This window comes from Microcaecilia unicolor, chromosome 2 (genome assembly GCF_901765095.1).
Source record: "Microcaecilia unicolor chromosome 2, aMicUni1.1, whole genome shotgun sequence".
NCBI classification, from domain to species: Eukaryota; Metazoa; Chordata; class Amphibia; order Gymnophiona; family Siphonopidae; genus Microcaecilia; species Microcaecilia unicolor.
The window spans coordinates 564,673,516-564,692,451 of NC_044032.1; the positions used below are offsets into that span (position 1 = coordinate 564,673,516).

Sequence of the window (18,936 nt, forward strand, 5' to 3'; positions counted from 1 at the left end):
TACAAATGGAAAATCCAACCTATGGGTGATGTAAGACTAAATATTATAGGGATCACTGTAGAGAAAATGAACGAGCCGAGCCAAAAGTAAAAAACAAAAAATAATGCAACCACATGACATCGTGTTCAGCGCTATTGAATAAGCCAAAAGGGGAAAATATCTGTAAAACTATCTGTTGGGAAAACAAACAAAGTGGAGGAGTAGCCTAGTGGTTAGTGCAGCAGACTTTGATCTTGGGGAACTGGGTTTGATTCCCACTGCAGCTCCTTGTGATTCTGGGCAAGTTACTTAACCCTCCATTGCCCCAGGTACAAATAAATACTTGTATATACTATGTAAACCGCTTTGAATGTAGTTGGAAAAACCACAGAAAGATGGTATATCAAATCAGATTCAATAAAGGAAATATAATAATATAAAACCCTACTGAAATGTGCTAAAAAACACACCGTACTGGTACCTTAAAAAAAAACACCAAAACAAAAAACCCCTGAATATGTAAATAAGTGAAAACGTTAACCAAGAGAATGTGGTAATATGTTGCAATATTAGTGATATATTTAGAAGTGACAAGAAAAGTGATACTAGTCAACAATATTTTAAAGGAATAAATACAAAGTGTCAAAGAAAAAAATCAACATCCACAGCAGTAGGAAAAAATGTATACTGCATTTTATATTTCAATGTGTGCTTTTATATCTATCTATATATATTTAGATAGATAGATATAGATAGATATATACACACATATGTGATTTGTCACATATGATCTCAATTTTGGATGAATATGACGGCAAACTCTCAGATCTGAGTTTGGTAACACTTGATATGTTGACCCTTTTTAAAAAGAATATCCAAAAAAGCTTTTTCCTGAGGTGGTATTGCATTTTGAATTGTAAATTAGGGTCCAAGTTATTGAGCCAATTATGAAACATCTTTAGTCTTTCAATATCACCCCTCCACAGAATGATAATGCCATTGATATATCCCTTATATAATCTAATTTCTTCTCTGAATGGATGATCTGTAAAATATTTTTTCTCAAACTTGGCGACATATAAATTTGCAGTATCACGGGCCATGAGGCCACCATTGTGGTTCTTTGATTTGTTGATAAAAACGTCCTTTAAAATAGAAGTAATTCTTTGTAAGAGCAATTGTGTCTAATGCTAGAATTAATCTACTAGGTATCCGTCTGAAAGTTTGTTGTGAAGGGTTTCTTCAATGACAACAAGTGCCTCAAGTTGGGGTATATTTGTATACAGCGATTCTATATCAAGTGTTACCAAACACATACACACATATACAAAAAAAGGTTTATAAATAACGCACTGGTGTTGATTAACCGTTGTTCAGGGTTAGAGTTTGTTTCCACGTTTTTTGGGTTTAAGCTGAGCTTTTTACTGTGGAATTGTTCAGTTTTTTTGTGTACTTTATATACATACACACACACACATATATGCATACACATATACAATCATACACACACATACACCCACATATACCTACACACACTCAATTGCAGCTTCGTGCTTACTTATTACTTGTAATTTCTGATTGTACTGTTATTTATATTTATGGATTTCATTATACAGTTGAGACCCCTGAGGAAGGCATACTGCCGAAACATGGTTCATCTTGGGACTGGACATTGCAACTGACCTTTTTTGAAGAATAAACTTTTTATTGGAAGATATACTGTACTGGCAGTTCTTGGAACCTTTCCTTCCACTTTTTTGCTTGTTTGTTTGACTGCTGTGGAGGCGTTCACCCGCCGTCTCTTTTGGCTCTACAGAAAGAAAAGAAACCCCCCACACATGACTCAATCAAAACCAAAACAAAACAGCACACATATACATGACTCAATCAGTAGCCAATGTAATGCTTAAAAGAACAGGGGTATCATGATCCATAATTTCTGGAAAGTAATCAAACATGCTGCCATATTATGGATATGTTGCAATCTCCACAACATATACTCACAGAGTCCCACAAATAGAATTACAATAATTCAGGTGGGTCAACAACTTTGCCTGAACTAAAGTATGAAAGTCTTGTGGCTGCAGTAGAGAATGAACCTAGCCATCTTCAGTTTTACCCATGCCACATGAACCACGTCATCCACCTGCAAATCCAGGCTAAGAGCAGAATCCAAAATAACCCCCAAGCAGTGCAACTTCTTAACTATCTGTAAGTCACATGAAAAACAAGACTGAAAAAAATTCATTGGTAGATCCAGTGTTTCCACCCATATCATGTTTTAGCCACATTCAACAGCTCAGAGTACAACACCAATCAATTAGTTGCTGCTACTAAACATTCCTGTACCAATTTTCTTAAAGCAGCAATAGTAGTGTGTACATCATCTGCATTTAAAAATTTAAGAAAGGCCATAACAGATATGTGGTATGGAAAAAAATTATACCTTAGAAATATACTTATTAATATAGTATTAGGCTAGAATCTAGTAAGGTCACTAGGTATGACTCTTTGCTGAATGTGCATTCTCTAACCATCATAAACATGAATAGCAGGGTATACTGTTATTTGACATAGAGACCTTTAGAAAAGGAAAACATTGTAAGTCATCTGTATCGTGACTTGTGAGGAATAAACTCCAATATATAATGGGTAATCTGATAGTCAAGGGGTAAAGGACACTATCACAGAGACTATAAACCATACGTATGCAGTCTATGCTCCTATAATAATGAATCTTTTTATGTATTCTTTTGATCCTTTATGTTCAAGATACCAAATTCCTTATATAAGGAGCTGGTATCTGTCCAGAAGTTAGAACATACTTTGTCTATCCTTAGACTTGGTATATCCTCATATATCGATATATTAATAAACCATTAAACTGAGCACAGGCTAGTGTTTTTTAATTTAAAGTTCTACAGTAGTGGTGGAGGATACAGGCATTTTAACTCCCTCTGACCCACAAGGTCACCCTGGCGCCAACAAGAGGAGGTTGGACCTCATGTATTAAAAAAAAAAAATCCTCTAAGAAATGGGGCCAGATTCATCTGTGTGTGGATTGCTCAGGGATACAATAGATTTCCCAGATAACATATAACAGTCTGTGCTAAGAATTGTCTGCAGTAACTTGTTTGTCTCTGTGTCACCAGTGTGTTTTGTTAGCTGTTCTGTGTGGACAGGTCATGGAACTATAAGGGCAGAACTGACTTGGGAGTAACTAGCGAGGTAATTAAATTTGCCGATGACACAAAGTTATTCAAAGTCGTTAACTCGCGACAGGATTGTGAAAAATTACAAGAGGACCTTACGAGACTGGGAGGCTAAATGGCAGATGACGTTTAATGTGAGCAAGTGCAAGGTGATGCATGTGGGAAAAAAGAACCCGAATTATAGCTATGTCATGCAAGGTTCCACGTTAGGAGTTACGGACCAAGAAAGGGATCTTGGTGTCATCATCGATAACACACTGAAACCTTCTGCTCAGTGTGCTGCTGCGGCTAGGAAAGTGAATAGAATGTTGGGTATTATTAGGAAAGGTATGGAAAACAGGTGTGAGGATGTTATAATGCCGTTGTATCGCTCCATGGTGCGACCGCACCTTGAGTATTGTGTTCAATTCTGGTCGCCGCATCTCAAGAAAGATATAGTACAATTGGAAAAGGTGCAGCGAAGGGCGACTAAAATGATAGCGGGGATGGGACAACTTCCCTATGAAGAAAGATTAAGGAGGCTAGGGCTATTCAGCTTGGAGAAGAGACGGCTGAGGGGAAACATGATAGAGGTATATAAAATAATGAGTGGAGTGGAACAGGTGGATGTGAAGCATCTGTTCACGCTTTCCAAAAATACTAGGACTAGGGGGCATGCGATTAAACTACAGTGTAGTAAATTTAAAACAAATCAGAGAAAATTTTTCTTCACCCAACGTGTAATTAAACTCTGGAATTCATTGCCGTAAAATGTGGTGAAGGCGGTTAGCTTAGCAGAGTTTAAAAAGGGGTTGGACGGTTTCCTAAAGGACAAGTCCATAAACCGCTACTAAACGGACTTGGGAAAAATCCAAAATCCCAGGAATAACATGTATAGAATGTTTGTACGTTTGGGAAGCTTGCCAGGTGCCCTTGGCCTGGATTGGCCGCTGTCGTGGACAAGATGCTGGGCTCGATGGACCCTTGGTCTTTTCCCAGTATGGCATTACTTATGTACTTATGACTGCGGTCTCATGCTAGCACTCTCTGCCTAACTTTGTCACCTGTCAGAACTCATTCTACCTTTCTCTTTAAGTGTCTGCTTCTTTGTTTTAGTCGAAATTCAGGGTTGTAATTTCAGGGTAAGTAAACTGTGCACAGGTAGTCTCTAAGAAAGAGACAGGGTGTCCCGAGACAGGAAGTCAAGGGGAGGGATGTATGGCCATACCCCAGGCAAATGGTCACTGAATTTTAACTAGGTGGAATATGATCTCTGAGAGAGAAAGAGAGAGAATTTACAGAATGCAGGAACAGCCAAACCTTTAGTGAAAATAGTACAGAAAAAGCTTGTTAGTAAGGGTCTTGTCTGTTAGGGACAGATAAGAAAGTTATTAAAATTACTTAGTGGAGTGACAGCCTTTGTATTCTCCTGTCTAGTCTGTGCAGCGTTTAAATATTTAGAACTTTAAGTAGATGATTGTTATTGCAAACAGTAAGAATGAATACTAATGCTAATATGTTTTCTAAATTGTTCCTAAGTAATTATCTCCCAGATGAAATTTACCTGGAGGTATAACTTTCATCCAGCTAGTATTTGCTGTTTTTTGCAGATAAAACCAGTAATGCAAACTGAAGAGGGGGGGAAAAGGGATACAAACTGTATTTATAAATCAGTGTTGGTTCTAATAAACCTTGCCAGTCCACAATGAATATGCCTGAAAGAGATTTGCACATAATAGAGGCAGTGTATGCAAATCAAGTTCATGCATATTCATTGTGGATATCCTGAAAACCTGACTGGTAAGGGATACTCCAGGACTAGACTTGAGAAACACTGGACTAGAATATAGGTGTAAAATGAATATATATGCAAGTATCTGAATAGGATAGGCAAGAATAGCAAATGATTTTATTTCAGATAACAGTAAGAAAATTAGACTTTTATATCCTGTGAATTGAATACAACTATGAAATAGCACTGAGTAGAGAATAAAATCTGGAAAAAAAACCCCACTGAGCTAATGGAACGTTTATTAAGGAATTGGGCTGGTATAATGGTCAACAGGGATACTAAATAGATTGGAAAAGAGGAAAGAGGATAATTTTAATAAAAATAACACAGCTTGCTAGAAGTTATGCAGAGATTGACTGACCTGTGGCCTAAACAAATATGAGGCCCACACTGCAATGTCACGGTTCACTGTTTTGAGCCATGTTGCACCTTCATTTGTTTAAACCTTACATTCATAGTCTTTCCAGAGGACTAAGCTAGGTGAAAGATGCCTCAGCGCAAGTCTTCACTTCAACCTTGCCAAGAAGACCTAATATGGATCCATATGATTTACAGTATCAGCACCTTCTTGTCATCAGCTAGCAGAGGGAACTGTCACAGGAATTGCCTGACCACAACAGCAACAAAGTTTCTTTTTTTTTTTTTTTTAAGAAACTGTTTGTATGTGTTTTTCTTGACTTTCCTAGCTTGTTACTTACTACTGCATCAGAAGTTTATTCCCTTCTTCTTCATTAAGTATTATTTTGTATGTATTGCTAGAATTATTCGGTGAAAGTCTGCTGAGGTGGAAGAACGCAGAGATCCCACGACAAAACAGCGCTGGGGAATGGAATGCTGAATTTAAAAGCATAGTGTAACAAAGAGAGGGAACCAAGTACAAAAAGACCAAACAAAAAAGAAGAGCACAAAGGGCCTTTAAAAACAGAAGGGAACACAGTTTTTTTCATTAAAATAATCCTTTAATGATGAACTTTGCTTGAAGAGAGACCCGACAAGGGCCGTGTTTCGGTGCTACCGCACCTGCGTCAGGGGTCTTAGCCAAGTTCTGGTAGCTTACATGTCAGCTAGGTGAGCCCTTACACTATAAGGTGGCTCCTCTCCTTCTGGGACCTCTGACACCATGGTCACCCAAAATCCCAACACATCTGTACGTGAGAACAGCCTAAAGATGTCCAGAGAAACCAAACCTGCACTAGTAAAAGCCATTCTTAGGAGAACCTAAGGATACGAATCATTTCTTGAATAAGTGAAGGGCTTATTTATTAATTACCTGTGGAGTGGTAAGCTCTTGACAGGATGGAATCTGAAATGTATTTGCCTGTTATATAAAAAAAAGCAGTTTTATAAGAATAAGAATTATATATTTGAATAAGAAAGTAGGTAACATGACTCTTAACAAATGTAAAGTTGACTCTGCAGATATCTGTCTTTTTACTCTGAAGTTCTAAAGTGATTAGAAGGAGGTTTGCTCAGACTGTTGCTCCTGCTTGATTTGGCACACTAAATGTGTATCCACTGATTTGCCAAACTGAGACGCTTCACTTGGGGAAATCACACAAAGTCCATATAGGAGAGCAATCTTTCCACAGCCCTGAGCATGGCGCTCCCATGTGTCAGCGGCTGTGGCACCGAGTCAAGAACACGCTGCTGCCTTGAAAGGGAGCTTGGCCCCCTGTGAAGGTCTATCAGAAATTGGTGAGGCAGACAGGGTGGGCCTAGATATGGCTATGGGATTTACTGCCGGGGATCATCAACAGCAAAAGACTGAATTTTCGGCAGGGCTTGAGGCAGGTTCTGCACCTTTCGGTCTGCAGCCCCAAGGATCTCCAGATTTGTCGATTCCTCCTGTGCTTCTTTCCTAATCTAAAGTTGTTAACTTGCAGACAATTTGGGAGGCTGTCTCTAAATTGACTAAGCTATTGTTTCCACAAGCGAATGAATTTGCTCAGACAACAAAAAGATTAGACAAGTATTAAAATTTAATACAGAGCCAACTCAAATTACTGGTATGGTAAATGAGTTAGATGTGACTGTTTTAGTATGGATCTTGGAAACAAGTCATTAAGTAAGCCAGTGAAAGAGTATTTCAGGAGGAAAAAGCCTCGAGAAGCACCTTTCCCACTAACAAAGCGGGTAAAGGGCTAGGACTTCATAATCGGCAAAAAACCTCCTGATGTTTTTAGCCTGCCTTCTTGTCAAAATCAACTTGAAAAACTTCAATACAGGAAATAGACTTGCTTATTTTCTACGCTTATTCTTATGTTGATTAACTGAGGAGATACTTAACTTGAGAGATATTAATTTTCTCTAAGGCTCCTCCGTGTGTCTGACCATGGTCAACGTTGGCTCCAACCCTTCCTGCCCTTCCTGCTTCCGTCGGCATATTGAACGGAGTGCAGAATATTTGACCAATGGTTCTGATGCAGCAGTGGCGAAACGGAGGCCAACGTTGACCACAAGAAGGCGGGCTAAAAACATCAGGAGGTTTTTTGCCGATGATGAAGAAGTCCTAGCCCTTTACCCGCCTTGTTAGTGGGAAAGGTGCTTCTCGAGGCTTTTTCCTCCTGAAATACTCTTTCACTGGCTTACTTAATGACTTGTTTCCAAGATTCATACTAAAAGAGTTCTCTTATATGTGGAAACCTGCTCCCTTATATTATTTTAGTTTAGATGTGACTGTGAAATCCTTAACAAAAAACAGAGAGAGAGACTGGGATGGTAAAGGAAACAATTGCCATCATATTTAAAAATGAAACTTTAGAAAATGCTATACCAAACTGTAATTTAAGTTTATTGAATTTTCCCAACATGCTGAAGGTTATCTGCAAAAGAGGTTTAAAAAATATCTATGGTATGTGCTAAATGCCCCGAGTCAAATTTTTCACCTTTGCTTCACATTTATTATTTACCAATGAAGAAAAGCGTTTCACACCAACAGGATTTGGATTTACCTGATCTAGAGACTTCAGATTCCAAGCAATGCACTCTTGCTATATTGACAGTGACTTTTGCACTATTTTCGGATAGAGAATGGCTACTAAAATTGTTCATCAGATATAGAGACAAGTTATTTTATTCCTTAACATTTCCCTGTTTTCTGACTTAGCCAAAAAGACCCAGAAGAGGAGAAAACAATTATTGTTGCTCCACCCTGGTCCTGAACAGATGAGGCAGTATTTTTTCTCAAATTCCTGTGCAAGTGTATAATTAAGTTTCAGTCTGCTAAATACATATTTTTGTAACCATCCCATTTATCAACGTTTTTAGCAGCTAAATGGATTGAACAGGGAACACAGGGAAGATAGGGTATTCCGATAGCGAGGTTGCAATAGAGACCATAGTAGACCAGGGGGCTCATTTTCAATTCACTTAGACTTACAAAGGTCCATAGGTTACTATCCTGCTTATTTTCGAGGGAGAAGGGCGGCCATCTTCCGACACAAATCGGGAGATGGCTGGCCTTCTCCTAATGCCGGCCAAATCGGTATAATCGAAAGCCGATTTTGGCCGGCTTCAACTGCTTTCCGTCACAGGGCCTGCCAAAGTTCAAGGGGGTGTGTCGGCAGTGTACCGAAGGCGGGGCTGTGGTGTGGTTAAGAGATGGCTGGCCTCGGCCAATAATGGAAAAAAGAAGGCAGGCCCTGACAATCATTTGGCCGACTTTACTTGGTCCCTTTTTGTTCATGACCAAGCCTCAAAAAGGTGCCCGAACTGACCAGATGACCACCGGAGGGAATCGGGGATCACCTCCCCTTACTTCCCCTGTGGTCACCAACCTCCTCCCACCCAAAAAAAAATATTAAAACACATTTTTTGCCAGCCTCTATGCCAGCCTCAAATGTCAAACCCAGCTCCATCACAGCACTATGCAGGTCCCTGGAGCAGTTTTTAGAGGGTACTGCAGTGGACTTCAGGCAGGCGGACCCAGGCCCATACCCCCCTACCTGTTACACTTGTGGTGGTAAATGGAAGCCCTCCAAAATTCACCCAAAACCCACATCTAGGTGCCCCCCGTTAGCCTTTAAGGGCTATGGTAGTGTTGTACAGTTGTGGATAGTGGGTTTTGGGGGGCTCAGCACATAAGGTAAGGGAGCTATGCACCTGGGATCAATTTGTGAAGTCCACTGCAGTGCCCCCTAGGGTGCCCGGTTGGTGTCCTGGCATGTGAGGGGTACCAGTGCACTACAAATGCTGGCTCCTCCCATAACCAAATGGCTTGGATTTGGCCGGGTTTGAGATGGCCGCCACTAGTTTCCATTATCGGCCATCTCTAATGCCAGCGATCTCTAAGGGCGACCCAAATGTTGAGATTTGGCCAGCCTCGACCGTATTATCGAAATGAAAGATGGCCTGCCATCTTGTTTCGATAATACAGTCAGGTACGCCGCTTTACGGGGCCGTCATTAGAGATGGCCGGCCCGTTCGATTATGCCCCTCTATGTAACTTTGTCAGTCTAAGTGCTTTGAAAATAAGCCTCCAGGTGACTTTAAATAAAAAGCAGACAAAAGATTGTAAATTATCACTGTCAACTGCTGAGCAAGATGTAAATAGGAACAACAAACATAGTTTGAAATGTCTATATGCGAATGCCAGAAGCCTAAGAAATAAGGTGGAAGAGTTAGAATATATTGCACTAAATGAAAAATTAGATATAATAGGCATCTCTGAGACCTGGTGGAAGGAGGATAATCAGTGGGACACTGTCAAACTAGGGTACAAATTATATCGTAGTGTTAGGGTGGCTCGAAATGGTGAAGAGGTAACATTGTATGTTAAGGAGGGCCTTGAATCGAATAGATTGAAAATTCTGCAGGACACAAAACATATATTGGAATCCCTATGGATTGAAATTCCATGTGTAAAGGGAAAAAGGATAGTTATAGGCGTATACTACCGTCCACCAGGCCGGGGGAACACAATAACAATGGAAGAAAGTGAAATGTGAAAGATGGAAATAGGACAGGAAGTGAAGAAGAGGAGAGAAAAGAAATAGTGACTAGACAAGAGACCCTGAAAGCAGAGTTCAGAGCATAGAGAGAGGGAAACAGAACCAGAGACAGGGAACAAGATGATTAGAATAATATCACCAGACAACAAATGTAAGAAATATTGATTTTTATTTTAGTAATTTAAATGTCAGTTTTGAGAATTTGCACCTGCTGTTCATATTTTGCACTTCACAGCAGGAAATGTGAGGGAGACACTATGCGAATAATTGTGCGGAGCCCTAATCTGAATAAATGTGTGTGTCGCAGCACCGTCACGGGGATGAATAAGGAAAACACAGAAACAGATCCATACTTCCGATATGCTTAACAAACAGGACTTTTAGGGGGATTTCAAGAAATGGCACCCAAAGTTGGACGCCAGGATGACCGCGCTAAGCTAGTATTCTAAAAAGGGTGCTCTGTGCGGAACGAACTTTACAGAATACTGGATTAGCTAACATTTTGCATCTAACTTTGTGCGCAAGCATTTACGCCTGCCGAAGTCTGGTGTACATTCTGGCATCCAACTCATGGCCGTTAAGTGCCTAAATCACAGTATTCTATAACATCACACCTAAATTCTGGGAACTCCCCTGACCTGCCCGTGCTCCTACCATGGCCATGCTCTGTTTGGAGTTGAACACTATGAAATTAAGATGCACATGTTATAGAATACAATAGCTGGAAGGAATTTATGGAAGCTTTTCCAATTTATTTAAACTTTGTGTTGATTACAAACAATTTAAGAAATTAATGAAAATTTTTTATTTTGTAAACGTTTTTATTGATGGATAGGACTGAGTTTTTTCCTTTGGCAGTTTCCCATGTTTTGCTCTGTTTTGTTTTATATTGAATGAGATTTATGATTTTACGTGATTGTTTTGTTTGTTGTGGTTTTTTTCTTGATATTATGACTGTAACCTGCTTTGATTTTAAAGTGGGATATACATTTTTGAAATACTCCTAATTACTGCCAATTAAGAGCTTGTTTACACCAATAATTGATTAGTGCCTAATTAGCTTAGTTTATGAGTGGATCTGCAATTTGTGCCCATATTTGGGCGACCTATACAAAATTCGGTGGTTACTGTTTTCACCCTGATCTCTAAATTCCAGTATCACTAGCCTGAGTGTAGGACAATTGTATGGAAACATGCAAATTTTAACATACAGATAAATGATGCAAAAGTTCAAAGATAAGGACCAAGTACCTCATGAAAAAGCAAGAAGAACAAACACAGTGGGGAGATGCAGTTGTAGCATAATATGATGAATTTTCAGTTATTAATTTTGCTGGATACAGATATATAAAAGTGTTTTGCAAAAACTTTGAATATAACTTAGAAAGCAGATCTGGCCCCCATCCTCCTTAAGACAATGAAAGCGTGATCTGGTCCCCATCCTCCTTCAGACAATGAAAGCGTGAAACAAAAGAACTGTTAAACGGTCAACCAGTGAGTAATAAAAGCAGGCTCGGTGGATACAGGAGAGTTAATCACCACCATTCTCCAAGAACAGGATCTATATATTGACAGCAATCAAAGACGTAACAAAAAGACCATCTACCTGAAACTCCCAGACAATTTTTTTTTTGTTTTGTTACATTTGTACCCCGCGCTTTCCCACTCATGGCAGGCTCAATGCAGCAGGCAATGAAGTGTTAAGTGACTTGCCCAGAGTCACAAGGAGCTGCCTGTGCCGGGAATCGAACTCAGTTCCTCAGGACCAAAGTCCACCACCCTAACCACTAGGCCACTCCTCCACTCTCTTAATCTTGTCAAGTACATTCTGGGGTGTGTACCACAGTAGCTGGTCAGCCAGGAAGCATGAGACTAGTTAAATCAACTTTCTATGGAACTTTGGAAAGCTAAGTGCTTTGAAAATATGCCTATAGTAACATAGTAAATGACGGCAAATAAACGGTCCATCCAGTCTGCCCAACAAGATAAACTCATTTTACATGGTATGTGATACTTTATATCTATATCCGAGTTTGATTTGTCCTTGCCTTTCTCAGGGTACAGACCGTAGAAGTCTGCCTGGCACTTTTCTTGTACTAAACATTCTGAAGCTAACATCAAAGCCCCTTAAAATTTACGCTCCAGTCCATCCATATCTATCCAGTTACGATCAGGGCATAGACAATAGAAGTCTGCCCAGCACTGGTTTTGCTTCCTAATTACTGGCGTTGCCACCCAATCTCTGCTAAGATTCTATAGAGCCATTCCTTCTAAACAGGATTCCTTTGTGTTTATCCCACGCATGTTTGAATTCCATTACTGTTTTCATCTCCACTACCTCCTGCGGGAGGGCATTCCACATATCTACCACCCTTTCCGAGAAAAAAATAATTCCTGACATTACTCCTGAGTCTGCCCCCCTTGAACCTTAATTCTTGTTCCACTGCCTTCCCGTCTCCGAAAAAGGTTTGTTTGTGGATTAATACCTTTCAAATATTTGAACGTCTGTATCATGTCACCCCTGATTCTCCTTTCCTCCAAGGTATGCATGTTCAGGTTGGCAAGTCTCTCCTCGTACGGTTTGCAACGCAAATCCCATACAATTTTTGTAGCTTTTCTTTGCACCGCTTCCAGTCTTTTTACATCTTTAGCAAGATACGGCCTCCAAAACTGAACACAATACTCCAAGTGGGGCCTCACCAACGACCTGTAGAGGGGCATCAACCACCTCCTTTCTTCTGCTGGTTATACCCCTCTGTATACACCCTAGCATCATTCTGGCCATGGTCATCGCCTTGTCACATTCTTTCTTCACCTTCATATCCTCCAACACCTCAAAGTCTCTCTCCTGAGTCAAGCTTATTAATCTCTCCCCTCCTATCCGGTATCTCTCTTTTGGGTTTCTGCACCTAAGTGCATCACTCTGCACTTCTTGGCATTAAATTTTAACATTCCTATTTTTTATTTACCAGTTTTGATCTATCAATTTTAAAATTACTTAATAAATATGGTGCTCAGTGATATGAAGTGTGCCTAGTAACCATCCAGCATAGAAACACTTGTTAGGTGACACTTCTTATATAACATCATAGCACCTGAACCCTCCCTACTTGCCCTATGCTAAGTTGGTTGCATGAACTCTACAATGTATCTAAGAGTTCCAATTTTCACTCTTAAGTAGAACAAATTGTAACTAAACTTGTCACTTATCTTCTGGGTAGGGACTCAGTGTCCAGTGTAAAAGCATTAACGGTTCCATGCTGGTCAGTCGTGATATCTCTAACATGAAGTGCTTGTTGCCTAGTACTGTCTTGTTCCCGACGCAAAGCTGCATTTCGCTATTCAAAGCGTCTTCAAGAGAACAAACTGCAAAACAGGTATTATCACTTCTTAATCTGCAATTAAACAATTTTTTCAATTATTTTATATGCCTTTTAAAAAACTAACCTTTCATCAATCTTAGTACGGCAATTTTACCAGGCGAGAAATCAGCATCTCATCTCTTCAACCCTGAGGAGACGCCAGTGCACATGCTGTTTCTCACTTTTAAATCAGTCCTATCAAATTAGAGGACTTCTGATTGGTTATGTTCAACAGACCTGGTTATTATATTAACCAATCGATTTCCTTTTTCAACCCTGTGGGGGCCACTGTACCCCATTCACAGATAAATCGCTGTTCTATTTGCAAAAGAAAGACAGACCACAGATAGCCTACACCAGGTCTAGAAACCTAGGGGAGCGGCTCTCCTGGTTCCGTCCGAAACAATCCATTCAGCCAGGAGGCCACACAATATATTTGGCCTGGGCTTCCAGGATGGTATTTTTGAACAGCATCCACACCTGATGTAAAGTTTTGACCTTCACAGCTGCTCCTCTATGTTTTTTTTTCATTGTACTCATTTTATTATAGTCTCCTTTTTGAACGTAAAATGCTAACATATTGGATTTCCTGTGTGTACTTACTCCAAAGCTAATACCAAATTATGGTTGCAGGTAATGGTGCTGGGGCCGCTTGATAACAGTGATCATATTATGATCATATTATGATCACTGCTATCAGTGGTGATGATATTATAATCGCTGCTATCAAGCGGCCCCAGCATCATTACCTCATGCACCAGATCATGCGCTCCACTAAAGACTAGGTCTAGAATTTTTCCTCCTCTTGTTGGCTCCTGTACCAGATGCTCCATAAAGCAGTCTTTGATTTCAAAGAATTTTACCTCCCTAGCATGCCCTGATGTTACATTTACCCAGTCAATATTGGGGTAATTGAAATCATCCATTATTATTGTGTTGCCCAGTTTGTTAGCCTCCCTAAGTTCTGATAACATTTATACATTTGTCTGTTCATCCTGGCCTGGTGGACGGTAGTGTATGCCTATAACTTACCCTTTTCCCTTTTACATATGGAATTTCAATCTATAGGGATTCCAAAATATGTTTTGTGTCCTCCAGAATAGTGGTTAGGGTGGTGGACTTTGGTCCTGAGGAACTGAGTTTGATTCCCGGCACAGGCAGCTCCTTGTGACTCTGGGCCAAGTTAACCCTCCACTGCCCGCCGCATTGAGCCTGCCATGAGTGGGAAAGCGCGGGGTACAAATGTAACAAAAAAAAAACAATCTATTCGATTCATGGCCCTCCTTAACATACAATGCTACCTCTCCACCAATTTGATCCACCCTAACACTACGATATAATTTGTACCCTGGTATGGCAGTATCCCACTGGTTATCCTCTTTCACCAGATCTCAGAGATGCCTATTATATCTAATTTTTCATTTAGTGCAATATATTCTAACTCTTCCACCTTATTTCTTAGGCTTCTGGCATTTGTATATAGACATTACAAACTATGTTTGTTGTTCCTATTTACATCTTGCTCAGCAGTTGACAGTGATAAATTGCAATCTTTTGTATGATTTTTATTTAAAGACACCTGGCCTACTATGGTCTCTATTTCAACCTCACTATCAGGATAACCTATCTTCCCTGTTTTGGTGATATCTTTGAAAGATACCTTGTTCCGAACCATGTGCTTTTCAATGACTGTCAGCCTTCTCCCAGGTTCTAGTTTAAAAGCTGTTCTACCTCCTTTTTAAATGCCAATGCCAGCAGCCTGGTCCAACCCTGGTTAAGGTGAAGCCTATCATTACGGAATAGGCTCCCCCCTCCCAAGAATGTTGCCCAGTTCCTTACAAATCTCAAAGTGTATAAAATAACACCTTGAGCTAAAAAAGAGATTACATACAGTAATCTACCTTGGCTCTTTGTTATATACTTGATCACCAAATGGATGCTTCAGAACTGGTCAGGAGCACAATGAACATGATTGTGAAAGGAGGTACGGCACACCAAGAGCACAATAGCCATATGTCCAACTCATTAAAGGATTTAACTACTTTTTTGATATAAACAAAAAAAATGGAAAGTTGTACTCTATGGCAGTGTTTCCTTAAACAAAAAAAAAAATGGAAAGTTGAACTTACGGCAGTGTTTCTTCAAACACTGTGAAATCAGATCTGATCAATCATGCCATGTAAAAATCACCACTGCCTGAAGCTCAGATCAGACCCACAGTAGAATATGGGCTTTCCTCTCAGTACCTTGGGGGTAAGGAGGGGACCACCAGGCTATTTATGAGAGGGGGTTCAGGATGGGTCCATCAGACCACCAGGGATTATTTTTAGGTTTGGGGAGGGTTGAGAGGGGTCCACTAGGGAACTTTTGTTTTGGTTGGGGGAGGCTCAAGCTCATGGAAGGATTTGGGGATAAGGACCATGGCATGCTGCCGTTTTGACTTTCCTGTCAGCATCTGAGCCAATCAGCGTTCAGACCCTGACAGTAAAGTTAGCAGAGGACCCTAACGACAGTTCAAGTTTCCAGTATTTAGGGCGGGGTGGGGGGGGGGGGGTTTGTGAGCTGGTTTTCCAAACACTGGAGGGAATGGGTAATGAGCTCATTTTAATAGTACTAGGAGTTCATTAGGATAGGATTCTCGGCCACTGCCTCTGTGCATGGTAAAGCAGTGGCCAAAAGCTTCTATGCATTTGCAGCAAAATAACGTGTCATTTAGACTGGCTTAATGAAACTCTGCAAGCCCCGTTCGATTTGAGCATCTCCCTCTTAGCGGTAAAAGAGAAAAACACCATTACAGCATTGATCATAGAGGTGTTGGTGCTAAGCCATCACTCTGTCAACTGAGTGGAGAGAAAGAAGATTCTCAATACCAAAAAATGCAGTCCAAGAACAAGAAAACAGAGAAAGAAAAATATTTCCCATTGCTTTGGGTGCCACAGGGATTAAAAGGAACTTTCAAGCATATCTTGATAAGTGGCCTATACATATTACATTCTGAGAAATCCAGAAGTGAGCTACCGTTGGAACAATGCAACTACTACAGCAAGTATTAAAAGTAAATTTGAAAGACTGCGATCATACCCACATACCCTGGCTTAGTAGTGAGGTTTATCACTGTCATACTATGTGCAAAACTAAAGAGACATGGCCCCTGAGAAAAATATTTGAATTTGCACATGGTTGAAATTTGTGGGTCGATAGCATTTCATGATCTCTTTTCCACCAGTTCAAAGCCCCTCATATAATCATGAAGTAGATGAATAACAACATATTTTTTCAAGGTGGTAAATGAATTATAAGTGTACAAAGAGTAAAACTAAGGTAGAAGTATTGCCAACTTCCACTACTACTCAAGTTTCAATCATGTGAAACTAACCATTTTGCAGCAGTGTATGTGCCACTGTTTTCATTGGTTCTGTACAACATGACAGACAGGAAGATGTCCAGGGAACAACTCTAGCTAATTACGTAGTTGAAAACTCCTTATTGACAATGTATATCATCTTGAACAAGTCATTTTATTTTCCTGCAATTTCAGGTTTGCCTCATTCCAGTTATGAAATACTATCACTATTTGAATCTTATTCACCCTGTATATACCATGTGCATGTTTTTTGAAATATCAAACTACAAAGCTCATAGGAAGAAGTGGTAATCATCCAAGAGTCCTACTAAGCTTATCACAAGTTCGCTCGGTAGAAAAGACCTCAGTGGTTGCCAGTCCATTAGCGCTGGCACATTGTGGGCATACTGTAAAGATTAAGCCTGAGTGAGAAAAACGATAGAGGAGTACAGACTAGGAAATGTTTCCGGCCGTCTAGGAAAAGCAGATTTAAACGCTTTATTTTTAATTAGATTCCAAGATTACAGAAAGATGAAATGATTAAGATCAAACAGCCTTTCTGTACAGGACATCTCCTGAATGATGCTCCTATTTTCAACTCCAGGAATAGATTTGGTACAGTGATGATCACTGTACCAAATCTATTCCTGGAGTTGAAAATAGTATGGGAGTCAGAAAGACAACAACCCAACCTCTCGAAAAAAAACTTTTGGCCTTACATCAAAGCACACTCTAATACATGTAGTCCTACTCCAATAAATAAATGAGCACAAGTAATGACAGGTAACCTGAGAGGGGGGGGGGGGGCAAGACGACAGGAGCAGCCTCGGATCCCCGTACACACGGGATCACCCCACAGCTTTTGAGACGCACAACACTCGTGCAATTACAAAGGCTGGCCACTACACCCATGACTTTTACACTGTAAGAGAAGTCTGACATCACATGCTAATAGCAGCATAAAAGCGTGCAAGCATTGCACTGCAAAGGCCCTATTTCCACGCGCGGGGTCATATGGAAGGTACCCCGGCCTCTACTCCCTGCAAAGACCGGAGCACTGACAGGCTGCCGTCGGGACCTCATTCCTTACCTGCGGTCGCCGAAAGCGTCCCGGTCCCGCGCAGGTAGCGCCAGTGAGGTCATAAAGAACTGCACAGGGACGCCAGGCAGCGACCCGCGCGCGCACAGCCCACAACTCCCAGTATTCCTGCTGTACAAAGCCGCCCGTGACGTCGCTGAAACCCGCCTACCCACCTTCTACCTCGCTGCTGCCTGCTCGCCGCACTTTCACCCGTATCAAGTGCGCGTGCGCAGGCATCACCGTTTCCTCTTCCTCTGACGTAATAACAATAAAAGCTACTTCGATTGCTGGTGGTACTGAGTGGTTGTCATATTTACCTCGCGCTTGTAATAGTGCCTCAAGCCACTGAACTTTATCTATTTAAAATCAGTGAGAAACAAAAGCTAACTAACCATAAAGATCGAAGCACGCGGTGAGCGTAGTGACGTGTTGCCGAAAGTGTCTTTTACGTCAGAAGCAGGGTGGTCGGGGTTGCGCTTTATCGCCGATGTTCTGAGGGTCGTTCTCCAGCTCCAAGTCTATGTTTGAGAGGCAGCATGAATTGGTTCTTTCCAGTATCCAAAAGTTCGGGCCCGCTGTCGCCACTCACCAGTCTCCAGCAGCAGAAGCAACGGCAGATTGACTCCTTGAAGGCGGCGCACAGCAGGTGAAAAGGGGAAGGGGCTGGGGGGGGGGGGGGGGGGGGGGGCTCTCGGATTCTTTCCTGCCCGGGTTGGAACTATTGTTGGCCTTCCCATGTACCGGTTTGATGACTGTTGTGCTTTTCTTGAAGAATTAGGTGTTAAAACCCCGAAAACGTATGGTTTCCTTTTTCCTGGGCTATGGGGTCTCTCGGGCCCAAGGAAAGGTTTGTTGATTTGAGTTTTGCAGAGATGTGGTGTGCTATGTTGGGGTTAACAGTATGAAAATATAGTTCTAAGAATAAATGATCTCTGCTCCAATGGCTATAGAGTTCTTAATTGCAATCGTGAGAGAAAAAGGGGTGGGGAGATTATAAATAATTGCCAAACTTCTGTAGTGTTAGAATTAGAGAATCAATCAAGAAATGTATTGTTATTTATTTATTTATTGCATTTGTATCCCACATTTTCCCACCTATTTGCGGGCTCAGTGTGGCTTACAATAAGACATGAATAATAGAAATACATTTGATACGACTAAGTTATGGATTACATTGAACAGAGTTGTGCGAGACATTCGAATATCAATGGGAGTATAACAATGAGACATCAACATGGA

The 18,936-nt window shown here is 40.8% G+C and overlaps 2 protein-coding genes across 7 annotated transcripts in view; one reads left to right on the top strand and one right to left on the bottom strand.

Moving 5' to 3' along the window:
- CNOT7 (CCR4-NOT transcription complex subunit 7) overlaps positions 1 to 17,872 on the bottom strand; it is a 137,686-nt gene extending 119,814 nt beyond the window's left edge. The window contains exons 1-2 of one of the 5 annotated variants that reach the window (XM_030191443.1): positions 17,707 to 17,870; positions 1,663 to 1,789 (exon numbers count right to left, since the gene is read on the bottom strand). The gene's annotated coding sequence lies outside the window, so the exon portion shown is untranslated. Of the gene's footprint in view, positions 1 to 1,662; positions 1,790 to 6,232; positions 6,260 to 17,706 lie in introns of those variants that run through there. The other 4 variants (XM_030191444.1, XM_030191449.1, XM_030191442.1 and 1 more) reach the window with 4 other exon arrangements.
- A 61-nt stretch (positions 17,873 to 17,933) lies between these two features.
- VPS37A (VPS37A subunit of ESCRT-I) overlaps positions 17,934 to 18,936 on the top strand; it is a 73,614-nt gene continuing 72,611 nt past the window's right edge. For both annotated transcript variants that reach the window (XM_030191440.1, XM_030191441.1), the window contains exon 1: positions 17,934 to 18,343. In XM_030191440.1, the coding sequence (XP_030047300.1) occupies positions 18,234 to 18,343 (110 nt within the window). In that variant the 5' untranslated portion in view covers positions 17,934 to 18,233. The remainder of the gene's footprint in view (positions 18,344 to 18,936) is intronic.